The 21,483-nt window shown below is 36.7% G+C and overlaps 1 protein-coding gene across 3 annotated transcripts in view; it reads right to left on the bottom strand.

The window, feature by feature from the left end:
- Positions 1-21,483, bottom strand: part of PDE1C (phosphodiesterase 1C) — a 374,041-nt gene that overhangs the window by 104,820 nt on the left and 247,738 nt on the right. For all 3 annotated transcript variants that reach the window (XM_053609332.1, XM_053609330.1, XM_053609331.1), the window contains 2 exons: positions 14,655-14,755; positions 9,974-10,102 (listed from right to left, as the gene is read on the bottom strand). In XM_053609332.1, coding sequence (XP_053465307.1) covers positions 9,974-10,102; positions 14,655-14,755 — 230 coding nt within the window. The remainder of the gene's footprint in view (positions 1-9,973; positions 10,103-14,654; positions 14,756-21,483) is intronic.

Below are 21,483 nucleotides of genomic sequence, written 5' to 3'. Positions count from 1 at the left end.
TTACTCAAGGAAGGGTCAGCGTTTTGTTCTATTTAGGCCTTCAGCTGATTGGATGAGGCCTATTCATATTAGGAAAGGCAATCCGCCTTACTCAATCACCCATTTGTATGTTATTCTCATCCTAAAACACCCTCAAAGAACCATCTGGAATAAAGTTCAATGAAATATCTAGACACACTGTGGCCCAGAAAAGGTGACATATAAAATTAACAAATTAACCATCACACTCTCCTTGCTTTTTATTTACATTACATTTTATATATTTTTAATATTTTTAAGGATTGTTATAGAATGATATCTATGTTCACGAGATACATTGATCTCCATATTCATCTTTGAAGCATTTTTGTTAAAGTATGGTGTCAAAATTATGTCTCATAAAACAAATTGGAAACTGTTTCTTCATTCTCTATTTTCTAAATAAACCACGTATATAAGATTAATATAAGATTATATTATATATAATGTATAACATATATATTATATTATATATCTTAATATAATATAAGATTCATATTATTTCTTCTTTGTGTACTTGATAGCATTCACCAAGAAAACTACCCAAGTCTGCAGATTTCTTTATGGAAAGATTTTTCAAGACAAATTCAGTTTGAATCTTATAAAAAGAACAGAAAAGTCAAATATTTAATATATTTGAGGTTTTCTTAGATACCCTATTCTTATTGATTTCTAATTTAAATCCATTGTGGTTTAAAAATACACTATTTAGCTAGTGATTTTTTTTGAGAAATTTTTTTTTTTTTTTTTGTAGAGACAGAGTCTCACTTTATGGCCCTCAATAGAGTGCCATGGCACCACACAGCTCACAGCAACCTCCAACTCCTGGGCCTAAGCGATTCTCTTGCCTCAGCCTCCCGAGTAGCTGGGACTACAGGCGCCTGCCACAACGCCCAGCTATTTTTTGGTTGCAGTTCAGCCGGGGCCGGGCTTGAACCCGCCACCCTCGGCATATGGGGCCAGCGCCTTTCCAACTGAGCCACAGGCGCCGCCCTTTTTGAGAAATTTTTTAATTTCCTTCTTAATCTCTTCATTGACCCACTAGTCATTCAGGAGATTCAGGAGCATATTGTGTTGAATTTCCATGTGTTTGTATAGTTTTCAATGTACTTAGAGAAAATACTTGTTATTATTTCAACTTTTTTGAATTTTTAAACTTTTTTTAGGTAGGCCTAAAATATGGTCTACCCTTGAGAATGATCCATGAGCTGAGGAGAAGAACTTGTGTTCTACAGCTGCTGGATGAAATGTTCTGTAAATATTGACTAAGCACATTTTGTCTGTAGTGCAGATTAACTCCAACATTTCTTTGTTGATCTTCTGCCTGGATGATCTGCCCCAGGAGGAAAATGGAGTGTTGAGATCTCCAATGATTATTACATTGGACTTCCTCTCTCTTTACCTCTGATAAAATTTGCTTTATGTAACAGGGTGCTGCAGTGTTTGGTGCATATGTATTTAGAATTGTTATATCCTCTTAATTAATCCCTTTATCATTAAAGAATGATCTTCTTTGTCTCTTTTTACAGTTTTTATCTTGCAATCTATTTTATCTCATAGAAATGTAGCTACTCTGGCTCTTTTCTGGATTCCATTTGAATATCTTTTACCATTCCCTTATTTTCAGTGCATGCATGTTTTTATAGGTGAAATGAGTCTTTTTGCAGACAACACATAGTGACTCTTGTTGTTTCATCCATTCAGACACTGTATGTCTTTTGATTGGAGAGTTTAGTCCATTCACATTCAATGCTATTATTGATAGGTAAGGACTTATTACTGCTATGGTATGATTTGATTTCTGGTTGTTTTGTCCTTCCCTCCCTCCCTCCCTCCTCTTTTCCTTCCCTTCCTCCCTCCCTCCATCCTTTTCTCCTTTCCTTCTTCCTTTGTTAAGAGATTTTCTGTTAACAAGAGAAAATGGTAGTGTGTTCTTGCATTTTTGTAGGTTTTTTGATTTGAGTTAACCATAAGAGTAGCAAAAAACCCATTTTATAATCAATTATTTTCAACATATGACAACTCTGCTTACGAAAAAATAAACAAGAGAAACCTAACAGCAATTCTACACTTTAACTCCATCTCCACTCCTTCCCACTTTTTAACTTTTTGTTGTTTCCGTTTACATCTTTTTAATTCTAGCTCTTAAAAGTTGTTGTAGTTATTTTGATAAGTTATCTTTTACTGTTCCTAGTCAAGATATAAGTGGTTTATATATTGCAATTACAGCAATCAAGTATTCTATATTTGCATATTTACTATTGCTAGTGAGTTGAATACCTTCAGATGATTTATTACTGTTCATTAGTATCCTTTTCTTTTAGATTGGAAGACATCTGATGTTCATAAAATATCTCAGCTTTTGTTAGTCTGTGAAAGTTTTTATTTCTCCTTCATAGTTAAAGGATTATTTTTTTTTTCAGAATATTCTAGAATTAAGGGGTTTTTCTTTCAGAACTTTGAGTATGTTATGCCATTCTTTCCTGCCCTGTGAGGCTTCCACTGAGAAGTATGCTGCCAGATGGACTAGAGTTCATTTATATGTGATTTTTTTTTTTCTTCCCTCCCTTGGGACTTTTTAAAAAAATCCAGAATGTTTTCTTTATCTGTGATTTTTGGAAACTTTATTATTAAATGCCTTGAGGTAGTCTTATTTGGGTTAAATCTTCTTGGTGTTCTATGAACTTCTTGTACCTGAATACTGATATCTTCCTCTACATTTGTAAAGTTCTCTGTCACTATTTGAAGAAATTTTCTAACACAGTCTCTGTCTATCTACCTCCTCTTTAAGGCCAGTAACTCTTAGATTTGCCCTTGTGAGGCTATTTTCTAGATTTCATAGTCATTCTCCATTCTTTTCTGTCTTATGACTGTGTATTTTTACTTTTATTTTATTTTTGAGACAGAATGTCACTATGTTGCCCTCAGTAGAGTGCTGTAGCATCATAGCTCACAGCAACCTCAAACTCCTGGGCTTAAGTGATTCTCTGGTCTCAGTCTCCCAAGTAGCTGGGACTACAGGCGCCTGCCAGAACGCCCTGCTATTGTTAGAGATGGGGTCTTGCTCTTGCTCAGGCTGGTCTCAAACTCCTGATCTCAAACAATCCACCCATCTTGGCCTCCCAAAGTGCTAGGATTACAGGTGTGAGCCACTGTGTATTTTTAATTAACCTGTTTTCACACTCACTAATTCTTTTTCTGCTTGGCCCCTACTATTGAGGGACATTGATAAATTTCTCAGTTTGTCAACTGAATTATTAAGCTCTAGAATTTCTACTTAATTGTTTTTCATTCTTCAAATCTCTTTTTAAATTTCTCTGATAGGTTTCTGAATTCTTTCCCTTGAAGTTAATTGAGCTTCTTCAGGACAGCTATTTTTTAATTCTTTGTCTGAAAAGTCACATATCTCCATCACTCCAAGACTGGTCACTAATACCTTATTTAGTTTGTTTGGTAAGGTTATATTTTCCTAGATGTTCTTGCTTGTGGATATTCACTGATGTCTGGGCATTGAAGAGTTAGGTATTTACTTTTATCTTCACAATTTGGGCTTATTTGAATCTGTCCTTCTTGAGAAGGGTTTCCAGATATTCAAAGAGAATTGAGTGTCATGATGTGAGTCTTTGGTCCCTGCAGCCATCAGCACAGGTGGCACCCCAAGCCCAGTAATACTGTGACTCTTGCATACTACTGATGTTACCTACCACCTTAGTAGACTTGAGTAAGATATGGAGAATTCCCCGGATTGCCAAGCAAGGTCTCTTATTCTTGTCCCTCACTCTCTGTGCTGGGCTGCTGGATATGAGGGAAGGGTAACATGTGTCAAGTCACACTGGAAGCCAGTTAGTCTCACTCAAAGACTGTGGTGACTGTTGCTTGGCTACCTATGATGTTTATTTATAAGCCCAAGGAGTGAATTCTACCAGGACTGGTTCCTTCCCTTCAAGAAAGCATGCTTCCTTCTGGTGCAAGGTGGGTCCAGAAATGTCTCCAGGAACTAAGGCCTGGATCAGGGGCCTCAAGGGTCTGCTTGATATTTTACTATGGATGACCTAGTACCCAAGAAAGTCCTCTGAACTCTTCCCTTTTCTTTCTCCAATTGGAATAAGCTTCTCCCAGAGCTGCACTGACTGGAGTTGGAGGAGGGGTGACACAGGCACTGGCTTGGCTGCCACCACTGGTAGCTGATATGGGCACATGCCCCCCAAATCCAATGACTGGAGCCAGAACAGCCACAAGAATTACCCAAGGACCACAGCCTTTGTGATATGATTGCCTTAGGAATCTAGTCCAGGTCCCGATCTGCTTTTTGTCAGCCAGTAAGTGGGGCTACCCAAACTCAGGTCATGGAAAAAGATATTCCTCTGACCAGGCAGATCTAAATGCTTCCTTGGTGAGTACTGCTAGAATTCTTCCCTGTGTTATATTTCCCTATGCCAAGGTGTCCATGACTTCCAGTGCAAAGACCCACAATACTTCGCTTTCTCCTGGGAGCCCACAAATTCTCTCTCCACTCTGTGCACTGGCATAGCCCTGCTGGGAAATAGGGTGGGACTGGTGCAGTCAAAGCAAGAGTATCTTTTCTGCCTTCTTCATTGCCTCTTTCTTTGATATAATGTTATAACCAGGCACTGTGATCACTCACCTGATTTTTGGGTCTTCTGAAAGTGTTCACTGGTGAAAAGTTGTTGAATGTGGTGTTTGTGAAAAGAGGGATAATTACTGGTGGTTTCTATTTGGTCATCTTGATCCACCTCTAAATGAGCTTGTGATATTTTAAAATTTTTTGAACTTAAAAGTTTCAACATCTATGTTGAAAAGAATGTTTCTACTGAGTGTTGTGTGTAGCATTCTATATATATATATATCAATTAGGGTATAGGGATTGATAATCTTATATCCTTCCTGATATTTCTTTCCAGTTTTTCTATCAACGCTGAGGCAAGAAAGCTAAAATCTCCTACTATGATTGTGGAAAAATATATTTCTCCTTTGTATCCTGTCAATTTTTACATTTCATACTTTGGAGGTCTGTAATTAGGTAATACTTATTTATGATTATTATGTCTTTCTGATGGGGTGACTCTTTTACCATCAGAAAATTTCCTTTATCCTTGGCAATATCCTTTTTTGTGCAGTTTGTTTTATCTGATACTAATATTAGCACTCCAGTCTTCTCCTTTTACCTTTAATCACCTTTTTGTCTTCATATTTGAAGTGCATCTCTTGTAGACAGCATACAGTTGGACCTTCCTTTTAGATCTGTTCTGATAATCTTCTCCTCCTAATTAGAGTGTTTAGTCCTTTAAAATTTGGTGTCATTATTGATATGGTTGGATTTAGGTCTAGCAGGTTATCATTGTTTTCTGTTTGCTGCCTCTGTCTTCTGTAACACCTTGTCTGCCTTGTATTGGATTATTTCATTTTAAGTCTGTTTTAGTCTGTTTTAATTTATCCAAGGATTTTTTTTTTACTTATTTGTAGCTAGTATTACTTTTTTTTTTTTTTTTTTTAGTGATTGCTTGGGGATTATAACATACCTCCTTAATTTTCAGCCTACATTGTAACAGATCATGTAAAATGTTAAAATCTTGCAAAAGTGTAGGTCCATTTACTACCCCTGGCCAGTCTTTACATTATATTATACTTGTATATGTATTACACCTCCCTACACTAACCCCCCATGAGATGATGTTGTAACTTTTGTTTTAATAGTCATATGCACCTAATTTAAGTAAACTAAGAAAAATAGTCTTTTATATTTACCCAGATATTTACCATTTTATTCTCTCCTAGCATTCTGATTTCACTCTGGTATCATTTCCCTTCCCTTTCTTTAGAATTTCTTATAATGCAGCCTTGTTGATGATCTATTCCTGTTTGTTGTTTTCTATTACCTGAAAACAATTTTATTACAACTTCATTTTTGAAGGAGATGTTCACAGGGTATAGCATTCTGTGTTGACATTTTTTTTCTTTTAGTACTTTAAATGAATTATTCCATTGTCTCTGATCTTCACAGTTTCTGATGAAAGATTCACAGTAATTCATATTATCCTCTATATGTAATATCATTTTTCTCTAATTTTATCTTTGATACTTAGCAGTTTAATTACAATATGTGGTCAGATGTGCTTTCTTTAAATTGGTCCTGTTTTAGGTTTGTTGAGTTTTGTGAATCTATAAACTTATATCTTTAACCACATTTGGGAAGTTTTCAGTGATTATTTCTTCAAATATTTTTTTCTTTCCCATTTTCTTTCTTCACTCTCCTGTGAGGTTCCAGTTACATTTATGCTTAATCATACAAAATTGTCATTCAGTTCTCTAAGACTCTGCTCATTTGTAAACATCTATTTTCTTTTCTTTGAATTGAATAATTTCTAAATTTGAAATTTAGAATGAATTGACTAATTCTTCCTTTTTTTTCTTCTGTATCTTTCTACTAAGCCTATGCAGAAAATTTTAAATTTAAATACTTTCTTTTTCAGTTCTAAAATGTTGGGGTTTTTTATTTAAATTTTCATCTCACTTCTAAATTTTACTATATTTCATTCATAATAAGTGCATTTTATTTTACCTCATTGAACATAGATATAATAACTGCTTTGAAAAGTCCTCATCTGGTAATTCCAACAATGGGTATCTTGGAAAGTGTATCTATTGGTTGTCTTTTCCCTTGCAAATAAATCATATTTTTCTGTTCTTTGTCATTTAGATTATACCTTGGACAATATGAATATAAAGTTCTAGAAAGTCTGGGTTCTGTTTGCTCGGCAAATTACTGATGTTTTGTTTTAGCAGGTAATCAGCTTACTTACACTAAGAATATAAGCTCTTTACAGTTACAGTGAGCAACACATTGGCTCTCAATTCAGGCTGCTTTTAGTCTACCCCATGTGTATATAATTCAAGTATCAGCAATAGACTTGGGCAGAGGTTATGGCAGAATTTTAGTTTCTCATTATTTAAATTTCTCTTTTCTGGGTTCTATCTCACTCTCCACAATCTCTGGTTTTTCTAGGTCCCCAATTTGATTTCTCTAACCAGAAAGATGGTAGAGTTTTTATATGAGATATATTTAGCCAATACATGGTTGCCTTAACTGAGACATTCTGCAGAGTAAGTGACAAAACCAGCAAACTCAATTTTGACAACCCTTCAAAATCTACCTGACTTTGTTCACCCTTTTGAGTCCTCAAATCATTCTTTTTACTAAAAAATCTTGCCAGTAGTATTTATGATAGTTGTTATTTGCAGGAGGCTTAGTTGTTAGCAGCTTATTTAGCCTGCCAAAAGCAAAACTTCATGTTATTCTACAGTGAAATAAAGTATCTGGTAATATATTCATTTCCAATGGTTCTCTAAAGTCTAATGCACTTTTGTATCCAAATAGAATCTATCAGCTACTGAAATTATTTTCTTAGAAAAACATAGGATACTAAACGCATGCTATCTTTTGGTTAGTAAAATTAACAAAGAGTCTTAAATAATAAATTAATATTTTATTTATGAGTTAATACCAATGTTTTGGGTCACTATATCTGAAAATTAATAAAATACAATAAAATAACAAAACAGTATTTTAAAAGCTACCTTTGAATGAAAATATAGGAGGATACTAAATTTATATAATTTAAGTTAATAAGTCATCAACTACAATATTTGTTTAGCTTACAGAATCCTACAAAAAACAAGGAGTAGAAACGAAACATGGACTTGGCGCCTGTAGCTCAAGCGGCCAAGGTGCCAGCCACATACACTGAAGCTGGCAGGTTGGAATCCAGCCCGGGCCTGCCAAACAATAATGATAACTACAATCAAAAAGCAGCCGGGCATTGTGGTGGGCACCTGTAGTCCCAGCTACTTGGGAGGCTGACGCAAGAGAATTGCCTAAGCCCAGGAGTTGGAAGTTGCTGTGAGCTGTGATGCCACAGCACTCTACCCAGGGTGACAGCTTAAGGCTCTGTCTCAGAAAAAAAAAAAAGAAAAAAGAAATGAAACATGGTGCTATAGGCTATAACAATAAAGAAGTTTCCACAGAATTAGGGTTTTTCAATACCTGAGATACTTCACTATTTTTACTCTCTCTCTGAGATAATATTTATATTTCTCCCTTCTTCAAGATAATAAAGATAATGCTGAATATAAGACACACAAATATATGAGTAGCAAATAAACAGACTTCACTAAACTGTATTTTCAACTCATTAGTTTGACCATTTGTTTTTATACTAAATTCACCTAAGCTTTTCTGAATTATTCAATTTTATAACCTGTTTTGATCAAAGTTAATATTCAAATTAATCTCAGCTGGAACTTTGCAAGTACCCATCAATAAGAATGCAGAGCTAAAGATAAAAACAAGGATGGTTGCATTGGTATGTATCACTGTGTTCCAGTGTGAACTGGTATGTTCCAGTTCATTCCAGGTGGTTATGAATTTAGGTACTGCTTAGAACAGCCTCACTACCCTAGTTGTAGACTGAAAGAGTAAATGAAGTTTATGATTACAGCAGAGTAGAAACAAATAATATAGCTAGATTTTTGACAAAAGTACATAACAAAAATACACGCAACAGAAGTTGTACAGAATGCTTTGAAATATGTTAAGAGACATTTATGCAAGTTTTGGAGCATGTTGCCGTTATAGATTGTCATGAGGCCAGGTAAAATATACACTATTTAAACAATCTTCTCATACAAATCCTTCAAAACTATGATGTATCTGAATATGTGTGAAGCTGTTCTCTGCCATATTCAAACCTTTCACTATACTTTCTTACAAGCATTTAAATTAGTTAGAGGGTTCTTTTCCTCTTGAAGGTGTGTATGGATTAACTGAAGTGCTCTGCTCAGTGTATTCCAATAAAATTTGAGTCAAATATCGCCCTATGTTTTAATAAACTCAAGTTTTACGGAGACTTTTAGTCACTCTTATTGAAAATCGGTTTCAGATTTATTGTTCAGTATGACTTATTTCTCTGAATCCTTGCAAATAGCACATAGATACTCAATAAAAACCTGATAGTTTTATTAAAATCTGAGGACTATTTGAGTTAACAGTGGATTCAAAACTTTGTTAAGGATTTAGACAATTTGGCCCATAAGCTTTGAAACACCCTGACCTAAATTTATAGCGACAATGATTTGCAGGTTGGCTGTATATGACACAAAGTGTGCTAAGAATTTTATATGGATTATGTCATTTATTATCAGTCTAACCCCACTGCATGGTAAATGTTATCTACTTTCTAGAAATTATTTTTTTAAAGTTATAAAGAGTTTGAGTTACTTTCCCAGTGCCATAAAACTAGTAAATAATTGAGTCCATATTCAAAGTCAGGTATGCCTACATCCAAAGACACACAATGTCATTTAGGCGATTGAATTAAGGCCCATGATTTTGTTTTTAAAATGTTAAAATAATTTTCTCAGAAAATGTCAAATCAAAGGTGAAAAACAAATGTCAAATAATAAAATTCAGATTCAAGAAGTTCAGATAAAAGCAACATACATTTCATAAGGTAAAAAAAGTATTTCCAAATTGTCATCAGACACTAAGAAGAAGGTTTTCAAACTTTATTTCTTGAGAATTTTTAGCCCAATATAGAATTATTTGACTCAAACTGGTTTCATTTCCATATTCATGAACAGAAAAGCAACGTAAAGCTAGCGAAATAGAGGTTGAAACTTAATCATAAAATCTTATAGCCTTTATTTGTAAAGATTTGAATATCTATGTAAATAAAAAAAAAAATATATATATATATACACAGAGAGAAATGGATGCACAACACACACACAGCCAGAACAAGAGTGCAAGAGAGAGAAAGAAAGAGAGAGTTAAAGAGAACACTCATAAAACTCAAACAAGGCGTTATTGCCGTCATAGCAGCATATTCATCTATGTTCCTTCCCTGGCTTCCAAATCTCTCTCCTGTCTCATCCTTACCGCCAGTCATCCTTCGAGAGGTTGATCAAAATATTCATTTCCTCATCCTCTTGCAGAAGGCGATAGACTGCACTCAAATGGTGATTTTCCAGCACAGATCTATCGTTGTACAGAATAGCTGAATCAGACCTGGACCGAAAGACAAGCAGAAGTGAGGATGCTAAACATCTGAGGTTTCCTCCAGCCACTCTTGACAGACAAAACTGCACTGGTACTTTTTCCTATGACTAGAAATTATCTTTGCCTCCATGCCATTTACATGAACCAAATGCTCAACCAATACTGTAAATCATCCATAGATGCATGAACAATATTTTACTATCAATACATTTGCAGTGGGAAATATGTGACACCATTCTTGAGAATTCTCTGAAAACTGTTTTATAACAAATATCAATTACCTTTACTAGCAGCAAAAGTGACTTTTAAAACTATATCAAACTTCCTTTTATTTTCTGTAACGATGTTAATTTTCTAATTTTTATTTTATTCAATGAACATATTGGTTTATTATTTTTTTTGTTGTTGTAATTCATGAAACTCATACCAGCTGGTAGGTACTACCTGCAAGCTGCCTGTGATTTTTGCCCTTAAACTTGTTCTATGCAAAAGCCACATATGGCAAATTGAGAGGAAAGAGTATAAAGATTGTATGTCAGTTGTTAGTCCCTTTCTCCAAAACTGTTCTATAACTGAATGTCACCAAACATAGGCTGTATACTATTTTAATATCTTTAATTTAATGAAAGCCCAGATTATGAGAGATTACCTATTTCTCATCAAGGAAGCTTAGTTCCAGAGGTTTAAAGTGACTTTTAGAGGTACTATGACAAGTGGGCCAGTGCTTCTCAAGATAACTTCCACGTGTCATTGGCCAATCTTTGGGATATGTCTAGCACACCTTGAAAGTGCTAGGCTAAACATTTTATTTATCAAAGGATAAAGGACCTGTTCACCGACACACAGAGATCACATGGGCTGAGATATTTTGCAAAAGTTCTACTGAAGAGAGTCAATATTTAAATTTCATTCCAAACCAAGCTTAACTACACCCACAGGAATTTTCCACCTCCTACAGAGATAACACAAAACATGAAAATCACAAGGTGAAAATCTGCTCTTACATATGTTGATACAGTAGATACCAACTGACATGTATTTTATGATGCTAAATCATTTTTCAACCCCTGCAATTAAGCCATTTTCTTCTGAGTCATGACATTGGTTCCCAGGCAAGATGCATGTACAGTTGTTCCGCCCATCTCTCCTTGGCAGGTGCTATTCCCCTCATCTCTGCTCAAGGCCAAGGTTCCTCCCACGGATACACATTAAAGGGTGCTTTTCTATGGAATTCCCTGCATGCATTAAAGACCTTGGAACAGCCAGGGAAGGCTGCTTCCCAGCAGCTGAGATTACTCTCAGGTGAGGAGGCTGGAAGGCGGAATAAAACAACCAGTTCAAGTCCCTTTGTCTCCTTCCATTCTATTGAAATTTTCCTTCGGAGCACAGATCAGATGATATTGTCTTCTTTTGTGTACCCATAATTAAGTGTTGAGTTCATTAAATACATGTAGATTGATTTAATGAACACAAACCTATCTGGAGTATGCACCTGCTGTTTGAAGAGAAATCAGCAAGTATTTATTTGGGTTTAAACTCCCATCGCTCCCTGCTTTTTTTTTTTTTTTTTTTGTAATTATTGAAAGACTACTTATTAGAGTTTAGAAAGTCAATTTCTAAAACCCCTCTTAATAACAGTGAATGATTGATGGTTCAAAGTGAAAAGAAGTTGCTCTGTAAGCTAACAGATGTTAAAAATAATATTCCTTTTACCTTCTTAAGCACTAGGAGACATCATAAACATCAGTCTAATATTATTGGAAAGCAGAGATTTGATGGAGAAGTAGTGCCTACAGAAATTTCTTATTTTTTTGATATATGTGAATTCATAATTACACTTAAGTACTTAGTGTATTGGAGTCTTGAAGAAATTGTGTTGTTCTTAGAGACAGTGTCAGAGAAAGTGTCAAGAACTCCTGGGATTGGCTTGGCACCTGTAGGCCAGTGGCTAGTGCACCAGCGATATATACCTGAGCTGGCAGGTTTGAACCCAGCCAAGGCCTGCCAAACAACAATGACAACTACAACAAAAAAATAGCCCAGCATTGTGGCAGGTACCTGTAGTGCCGTCTACTTCGGAGGCTGAGGCAAGAGAATCCCTTAAGCCCAAGATTTGGAGGTTGCTGTGAGCTGTGACACCACAGTACTCTACGGATGGGGATATAGTGAGACTGTCTCAAAAAAAAAAAAAAAAAAAACTCCTGGGATTGAGTGATCCTTCCTATCTCAGCCTCCCATGAACTTGGACCATAAGCACATGCCACTGTATGTGCCTTCAAGGAAATATTTTTAAATATATGTGCCTGGACTTTATTAGATTTACTAAATCAAAATCCTTAGGACAGAGCCTAGACTTGTAAATTATTCTTTTACATTTCCCCAGTTCATGGTGTTGCACAATTCTAGAGAAGAACTAATGCAATAGACAACCACTTTTGTCTCATTGTTTACCTACATGGACTATTTCTGTTACCACCCACAGATTTGGCCAAAAAGAAGATGGAATAAGAGGTGGAGTCATTACTGAAATTTAATGTTTCTAGAGAAGGGGAGAACAGGGACTAGTGAACTCAACATGCAACTTGATTTTGCTACTTAAAAGGTCCTTCTCTCCCACCTTCCCATCAAGAGAGTCTAGTCTTGAGAGCGGAGTTTAGACTCTTACCTAAGTGGCTGCTTCGGCCAGATTAGAATAATCAGTTAATTATCTGTTCTTCCTTCTTTCCTATTTCATCACACTTATTGCCAATCTGGTTTCCTCAGAGTTCTCCTAAAATTGATGCCTAGGCAAGTCCACCTCTCACTAACTCTCTCAAACTGACAATCATTATCCCTTAAAATAAAGAGATTCTGGTTTAAATATTAAAAACTGGGGGGAGAACACGCAAAAAAAACCCTCTTCTTGTTATTTCTTGCAGTTATGTAGTTGTTTTTTTTTTTTGCAGTTTTTGACCGGGGCTGGGCTTGAACCCGCCACCTCTGGCATATGGGGCTGGCACACTACTTCTTTGAGCCACAGGCACCGCCTGCAGTTATGTAGTTTTTTATATATATACATTTTTTTTTATTAAATCATAGCTGTGTACATTGATATGATCATGGGGCATCATTCACTAGCTTCACAGACCGTTTGACACACTTTCATCACACTGGTTAACATAGCCTTCCTGGCATTCTCTCAGTTACTGTGCCAAAACACTTACATTCCACATTTACCAAGCTTCACATATACCCTTATAAGATGCACCGCTGGTGTAATCCCACCAATCCCCTTCCCTCTAGTCACCTCCCCCTTCCTCCCCTCCCTTTCCCCCTTCCCCCTATTCTTAGGTTATAACTGGGTTATAGCTTTCATGTGAAAGCCCTAGATTAGTTTCATAGTAGGGCTGAGTACATTGGGTACTTTTTCTTCCATTCTTGAGATACTTTACTAAGAATAATATGTTCCAGCTCCATCCATGTAAACATGAAAGAGGTAAAGTCTCCATCTTTCTTTAAGGCTGCGTAATATTCCATGGTGTATATATACCACAATTTATTAATCCATTCATGGATTGATAGGCACTTGGGCTTTTTGGCCTAAAGACCAGTATCAAAACTAGTCACAGCTCAAGGGGAAAATGACTTAATTACTGGAATTGGAGGTGCCACCTTTCCCCCAAATCCTAGCTTCTTCTGATTCCTATGTCAAGTCTCAATTAACCCTATTGTCAGATTCTCTCTAGTTCCATATCACTGTCTTGAAAGACAATAAGTTCTTAGGCCAAGAGAGGGAAGAAAAAGCTTCAAAGATTCATCCTAAGGAGAAAAAACAATTGATTTGTGCTGTTTGCCTGTAATTCTGTGTTGAGAGGAGTAAGGATAAATCCACAGCTTAGGGAGAAAAAAAATATCAGGATCAATTAGTGATGTCTATTACAGATCTGAAGATTCAGAACAGGGCACTTGGATGCATATTTGTGCCCCTAACAGAAGTTGTTGTTTATCTGTGCAATTCACTAGGAAGGGTACACAGGTTGCTTGTGGTGAAGGTGCCCTAGAAGAGAAACTCTAATTCCAAAGTCCAGGGAGTGATGCAGACGCTGAACAAAGCAGGTATGAATGAAACTGGAAAGGATGAAAGAGCATTTTATGAGAATTCCAGAGGTCAGATGGCAAGAAGGATCAATTACTGTTAATGCCAATAGGAACACTCTGATCATCCCTGTCCTTATTGATTGAGCTTATGTGGCTTGTGGGTCTTTATGTAAACTATTCTACCTCCTATTAGAAATAGAGTATGCATAGAATATACATAAATAAACAGCAAGTATTAGAATAGAGAAGAAAAGAATATCCATACTAGATCTAAATAAAATACAAGAAGTAGGAGGTCGTGGTTTCTTAAACTCTGAGTCTTGATTAAAGCTGATCAGGCTGATCTCTTATTTATAGGTTCATCTTTTCAGAAACTCAAAATAGGACAACTGTACAAAAGAAAGTTTACTCACACCTTTCTAACTTCTAAAACTTTCCCCCTGACCCCTCCTGCCTCCTTCTCCAAGCATTTCAAAATCCTCACCGAGTCTGAATGTGGAAATTGTTGGTGGTTCCGGTATGCTCATAGTCGTGGATAGCAGCTGAGAAGATTATAGCAAAGATCTCCAGCTCCGTCAGCCAGTTCTGAAAGGGAGATTACAGAGCAATCAGATAATCTGTTTCTTTCTCAAAGTCTTCAGCTTGCTGACAGCACACCCACACTGCTGCCTCTCCACCCTGCAGCTGGTAAGCTATTGCCAAACACAAGTTTTCCAAGACACAGAAATAAATTTTTTTAAGTTTTTTATGAAGAGATTTGGGGACTTGAGATTTGAAAACAGCATGCCCAGCAAGGTTGCTAAGTAGTAGTGTTACCTGCTTCAAGAGAGTTAAAAGACAATGAATGTGAAGACTTTAAAAAGCCCTCATTTCATCCTCCTCCAACTTCCAAATAAAGTTCCCAAGTAGACACACATACACTTAAAAATTTCAACACAATACAAAGGACCAGAGTAATAGAAAACCTAATGTCTGACTATAGGAGAAATATCCACTACACAGTGGATAGAGGTAGATGGAGAAATAACACTTGGTTTTCTGCCCTATATATGTTGATATTTGAAGAGACTTGTCCCCCATTCAAAGTTAGCTGTGGTTTGATAGTTTTCAAAGTGGGTTCCTTGAAGCAGCAGAATCACCTGGAAGCTTGTTAGAAGTCCAAACAAATTATTTGGCCCTACATTAGTCTCAATGGATCAGAAACTCCAGGTTGTGGTTCAGGAATCTGTATTTTATCAAACCATCCAGATAATGTGTACTAGAGTCTGAGAACTACTGCTGTGTTTGCAGCTCTCTTATTAAAACTGACTTCCATTTTATGGACTCTGAAGATTCACTTCTCATGCATTCTGTTAAACCGTTCTACATGATGCTCACACAACAGAATACTCCTGACTCTTAGGCCACCCTTCGGTATCTTCTGATTTCCTTGGTTACTAGTTAACCAAGCTTACATGATTCAAAACTGTTTTGGTAAGTTGTATTTGTCACTATAATTATGTAATTAAATATGACATAAACCACTAAAATATGAATGCAAACATGGAGTTTTTATTTCTATGGAACTGAAGTTCAATGCTTTGGACAGTCACTAAAAGAATAGATTAGCTCACATCACAAAGTCCCAAAGTTGCATGTGCTTGTGAGGGTGTGAAGAGAAGGGAACACTTTTACAGTGTTGGCAGGATTGCAAACTAATACAGCCTTTTGGAAATAATTCTGGAGAATTCTCAAAGAACTAAAAGTAGACTTACCATTTGATATGGCAATCCCATTAGGTATTTACCCAGAAGAAAAGAAAATCATTTTATCACAAGGTCACTCAGCCAGTCTTGGGAGAAGACACAGAATAGGATTCTAGAATTCTCACTCATAATCTTTAAGTCATATTTCCTTTGGGTCATTGTTCATGTGATTATTCAATTTTGAATAAAATTATATAGGTATAATTTAATATTACACACTTTTCTTGATATTATCCATACATATATTACAAATGTATACATTTGGCAATGTCTTTCTCCCCCCACCCAATCCTGTCCTGGCCCATCTGCCACTCATGACTCTTGCTACTTATTCCCCCCCATATACCTCTTGTTCTAAGCTCATGCACAGTTAATTTTACATTTTTAAAATAATATTATAAATGGGAGACAGCATAACATCTAAACAAATTAGGACATCAGTCTAGCCAGCATAAAGTATCCAAATAACTGTATGATTACAATTCCCACATTACAAATATCAGTGACACTTCTCTCCTTACCCAAATACACTAATGAAATCCTATCTTACATATAACCTATTTCTAATAAACCAAAACCACTGAATGACTAAATAAGTATTCAACACGATTTTAAAAAGCCCTAGTCTTTAAAACTCATTTCAATACCCTAGCTTTGCCACAAACACTGTGGATGCTTATAACTAGTTATGCTGCTTTGGGAATAAGAAGAAAGAAATGTGGTGTCTGACAAATGAAAGGAAAGAAGAAACAGCTTCTCACAGGAGAGACATTTAAGATGGTTCTTGAAAACTGGACAGAATAAGAAATGAAGGCAGCCATTTTCAGAAGAATGAACACAATGAGTAAGTCCCAGTAGCAATCATCTCAAGTAAAAAACAAACGAACAAACAAAAAACACAGAAACAAAAAACAAATAATTCCCTTGACTGCAATGGGAATTGGAACTGATTGAGACCCTATGATATCAGGCCTTCAAAGCCAGAGTGAACGAGAAATGTCAACTTGATTCCATGGAGAATGAAGTTTTCAGGCAAGAGAGTAACACCACTTCCAGAACGGTATATGGACCAGAGCAGAGAAGGGAAAAAAAAGAGCAGTGTTTGTAGACTAAAAAGTTCTTATAGGATATACAGACAATATAAATGTAGAATTGATATGACTCAGCAATTCACTAAATTTGGGGTGGGATGGAGGGACAGGAAGAAGTTGCAGTCAAGGAGAACAATAATTAAAGATGATTTCTATCCTGCATGGCTAAAATATCTTGGGTGGGATAAGGTGGCACCATTAATAAAAACAAAGATAGGAGAAGCATTTGAAGAGAAGGTGGGCTTCATATTTTAATATGGCTTAGATTTCCTTTCCTTTTCCAAACTAGTTACTACAAACACAGAAGATTTTATGTCAACCCATAAGAAGTCAGAAAGAGAAAGGGGAAAGGGAGGGGAGGGAGGGGGGAGGGAGGGGGAAGAAGGGGGATTAATGGGACTACACCTGCGGTGCATCTTACAAGGGTATATGTGAATCCTAGTAAATGTGGAATGTAAAGGTCTTAGCAAAATAACTAAGAAAAATGCTACAAAAGCTATGTTAACTAATGTGATGAAAATGTGTCAAACGATATATGAACCAAGTGTATGGTGCCCCATGATCATACTAATGTACACAGCTATGGTTTAATAAAAAAATTAAAAAAAAAAAAAAAAGAAAAAGAAGTCAGAAATTTAAGTCCCACAAGCATTTTGTACCAGAATTATCAAACTGTGGCAAGGTCCAAGTCACAGATCCTACTAGTGTTTCCCAACCTAGAAAATCTGAGTGCCACAACTAATTCATTGACAGGGATGCTAACTGTGGACTTTGAATTTTGCTATGTATGATTCAGGAAAACAAGCTAAATGTGTACACCTATGGGGGAACATGGGAAGAAATGGGATACAACGGGCCAGAAGAAACCCGAATGGCAAGGACATGTACAATCTCCCATTGCCGGAGAGACATTATCAGCAAGTCATGACTTTGGTATGTGAGCGATTGAGTTTCTTTAGTAATCTGTTTCCACCTCAGTTTTCCACTGCTACCTTAACAAATTACCACAACCTTACAAGCTCAAAGAACACCTGCCAATAACTGGCACAGTTGTCTAGGTCAGAAGTCAGGCACGGTGTGGGTGGTTCTCTGGCCAGGGTCTCACAGGCTGACACCAAGGTGTAGGCAGGGCTGCATTCCCTTCTGCAGCCTCTGGGGGATCATCTGCTTTCAGAAGTATCCAAGACATCAGCAGAATTCATCTCCTTCTAATGCTTTCCACATGGCCCCTCTACCTGTAAGCTAGCAATGGCCTGTGGAGTCCTTCTTTGACTTCTCTGTGTCTCTTTAACTCTGATCAATTTGTGTGATTACATTGGCCCACTTGGAGAAACCAAGATCTTCTCCCTATTTAAGGTCTTCTCACTGGTAACCTTAACTGTACCTGTAAAGTATCTTTTGCCATCTAATGCAACATAGTAACACATGTGACATTAGAGGACCAAAGTCCTTGGGGACCAAACGCCTGCCAATCACAACCCCGAGTAAAATTACTTAGCATTCTTGAACCAAGATGTCATTTTGCTATTTTTAGTATTCCCCTTGTAAGTATGATGATGCCATATACGACCAAAAGAACAAGTTGCTCCTTTTTGGAAAAAAAAAAGGCAAAGAGAAAATTGGTAGCACCTTGCCGAAAAAAAGCAATGAAAATGGCCCAGGGATAGCTTCAGAGTTTGGAATGTTTTCACCTAAATCCAAAACAGTTTACAGTCTGATTAATGTCTATTCAATCAATAACAACTCTTTAATCCTGTTCAAGGATCGTCTCTTAAAAATGAGCAGAATACTTCTGAAAGCAATCGAGTGTCTTCTAGGCCCTTCAGTTAAACAATGAGTAATACAAACAGCTTGTAATGAATAATACTGTTGATGTTGAAACCCAGACGTCACTTTATCAATGGGCTATTTTGATTCCCTAAATGTCTTACAATTTATAACACCAAAATGATTTAAAGCATTTTCACCCTCTTGGTTTGTAATGAAAGGTTAGAGCAACAACATGTTCTTCATTCATCAAAGTGTTCCCCACTGTTTTTGTAAGCTCAAAATGAAAGAAGTTTGAAAGAAGTTTGTTTTGAGCTACATTTCCAAGAGAAAGTGGGTTATTCTGAATATGGCCTGACTTGATAATGAAAATTAAATAACAAATGGCAAATGAACTTGTTTAAGAACAGTATGAAGTAGTCATGACCCTCACCTGCTAAGACATACATTTATGTTAATCTTAACTTGAATTAGCATAATTGCTGGAGCTTTTCATGAGCACAAAAGAAGCTGTGTATGATTCACCTTTCTATCTCCATAATCCACTGTGCACAACAGGTACTAACTAAATATATGTTGAATACACGAACTCAGTGTGCATCATTGCATCCATTTTGATCCTCATCACAATCTCTGGAAATAAGTGCACAGGAAGATACTGAATGTAAGAATGTAAGGAGCTTTTTTATTTCTCACAAGCATTGTAGAAACATGGCTAAGTATTTAATGCATGGCCTTAGACGCTAGAGCTGGACCCAAATCTTGGCTCCACTCCTGCATTAGTTTTCTAGGGCTGCCATAACAAAATAACACAGGTTATTGCTAAGGTGGCTTACACAACAGAAATTTATTTTCTCACAATTCTGAAGGTAAAAGATCAAGGTATCAGCAGGATTGGTTTCTCCTGAGGCCTCTCCTTTCCTTGCAGATGGCCATCTTCTCTCTGTGAAGGGTCTTTCCTTTATGTGTGTGGATACCTGTATCCTAATCTCCTTTTTTTATAAGGACATCAGCTATATTGGAGTAGAGTCCTCACACATGACCTCATTTTACTTTAATTACCTCTTTAAATGCCCTTTCTCCAAATATACTCATGGTCTTAGGTACTGGAACCTAAACCTTCAATATGTAGTAGAACCTCCATAGTTGACCAACTCCCTACATGGACCACCTTCTTAAGGTGATGTAATTTTCACATACTAGACATGTACCATGTGTACATAACAGTACAGTAGGCTGAGTTCTTTATGTTGACAACTTCTGTATGCTGACCAGTTTGTTACAGTCATTGGGTAGTCAAGTTAAAAAGTTCTACCATATAAATTTGTAAGAAACACAAGTTAGCCCATACATTGACTTTAAAACAAGATGATAGTAATCTCTGTTAATGAGAGTTTCCTCTTCTTTAAAATAAAAATAATATTACTTGCAGTAGCAATCACTGCCTGTTGCTCAACTTTCTCCATTTCCTTTTCCAACTGTGTCTCTTATTTTGTTTTGGAGGGCGATGTTTCTAGCCTTCGCTATATATTAAAGTGGCCATCTGACATAGCTCTGACCAACAAAATACAAGTGAAAGTTACTGGATTGGATTTCAGGATAGCTCTTTAAAAGTAAGCAGATTGGGCAGGGCCTGTAGCTCAGTGGGTAGGACACCAGCCACATATACCAAGGCTGGAAGAGTTCAAACACGGCCTGGGACAGCTAAAACAATAATGACAACTGCAACAACCACCACAAAAAAAAAGTAGCTAGGCATTGTGGTGGGCACCTGTAGTCCCAGCTACTTGGGAGGCTGAGGCAAAAGAATCGTTTAAGCCCAAGAGTTTGAGGTTGCTGTGAGCTGTGACACCACGGCACTGTACCCAGGGTGACAGCTTGAGACTCTGCCTTCAAAAAAAAAGTGAGCAGATTTATTAGGTTTGCACTGTTAGTCTATCTCTCTACTTGGATATGCAGAGGAACCTCAGCCATTTTACAAGAATAAGGACAAAAGCACATACCAAAGAGAAGTGGGGAGAAGACTCAGAAGAAGGCTGTTGCTAGTGAGAAGTCCCTACACCATGCCTGGATGGTTCTTTGGACAGACCACACAGATGCAGAGCATACCCATACCACTGGCCCATCTAAGCACCCTGGACATTCATTTACAAAGACCACTAGACATTTGGAAGTGGGGAAAAAACAGTGTAAAAGGAAGACTTTTCTAAACAAATGAATATCTTCCCATGAGTTAACAGAGATAATTCTATTTTTTAAAAGAATTTTAAAAAATTTTTGTTATAAGTATATTCATAACTATCTAATACTGCTAGGAGAATAGAGTATTCCAAGAACAAAAAAAGAGCTCCTAAAATTAAAAAACTGCTAACTAAAAATGTAAAATGAGGGTGGCGCCTGTGGGTCAGTGAGTAGGGTGCCAGTCCCATATACTGAAGGTGGTGAGTTCAAACTCGGCCTCGGCCAAACTGCAACAAAAAAATAGCTGGGCATTGTGGCAGACATCTGTAGTCCCAGCTACTCAGGAGGCTAAGGCAAGAGAATCACCTAAGCCCAGGAGCTGGAGGTTGCTGTGAGCTATGATGCCATGGTACTCTACTGAGGGTGACAGAGTGAGATTCTGTCTCTAAAAAAAAAAGTAAATAAATAAAATTAAAAATAAAAATGTTAAATGAGCTGATTGAATAATTAGAAGGACATATTTGAAGGT

Source organism: Nycticebus coucang, chromosome 11 (assembly GCF_027406575.1).
Source record: "Nycticebus coucang isolate mNycCou1 chromosome 11, mNycCou1.pri, whole genome shotgun sequence".
Classification (NCBI taxonomy): domain Eukaryota; kingdom Metazoa; phylum Chordata; class Mammalia; order Primates; family Lorisidae; genus Nycticebus; species Nycticebus coucang.
Note: the sequence above shows the minus strand (reverse complement) of the source record. Positions and strands in the feature narration are given on the sequence as shown.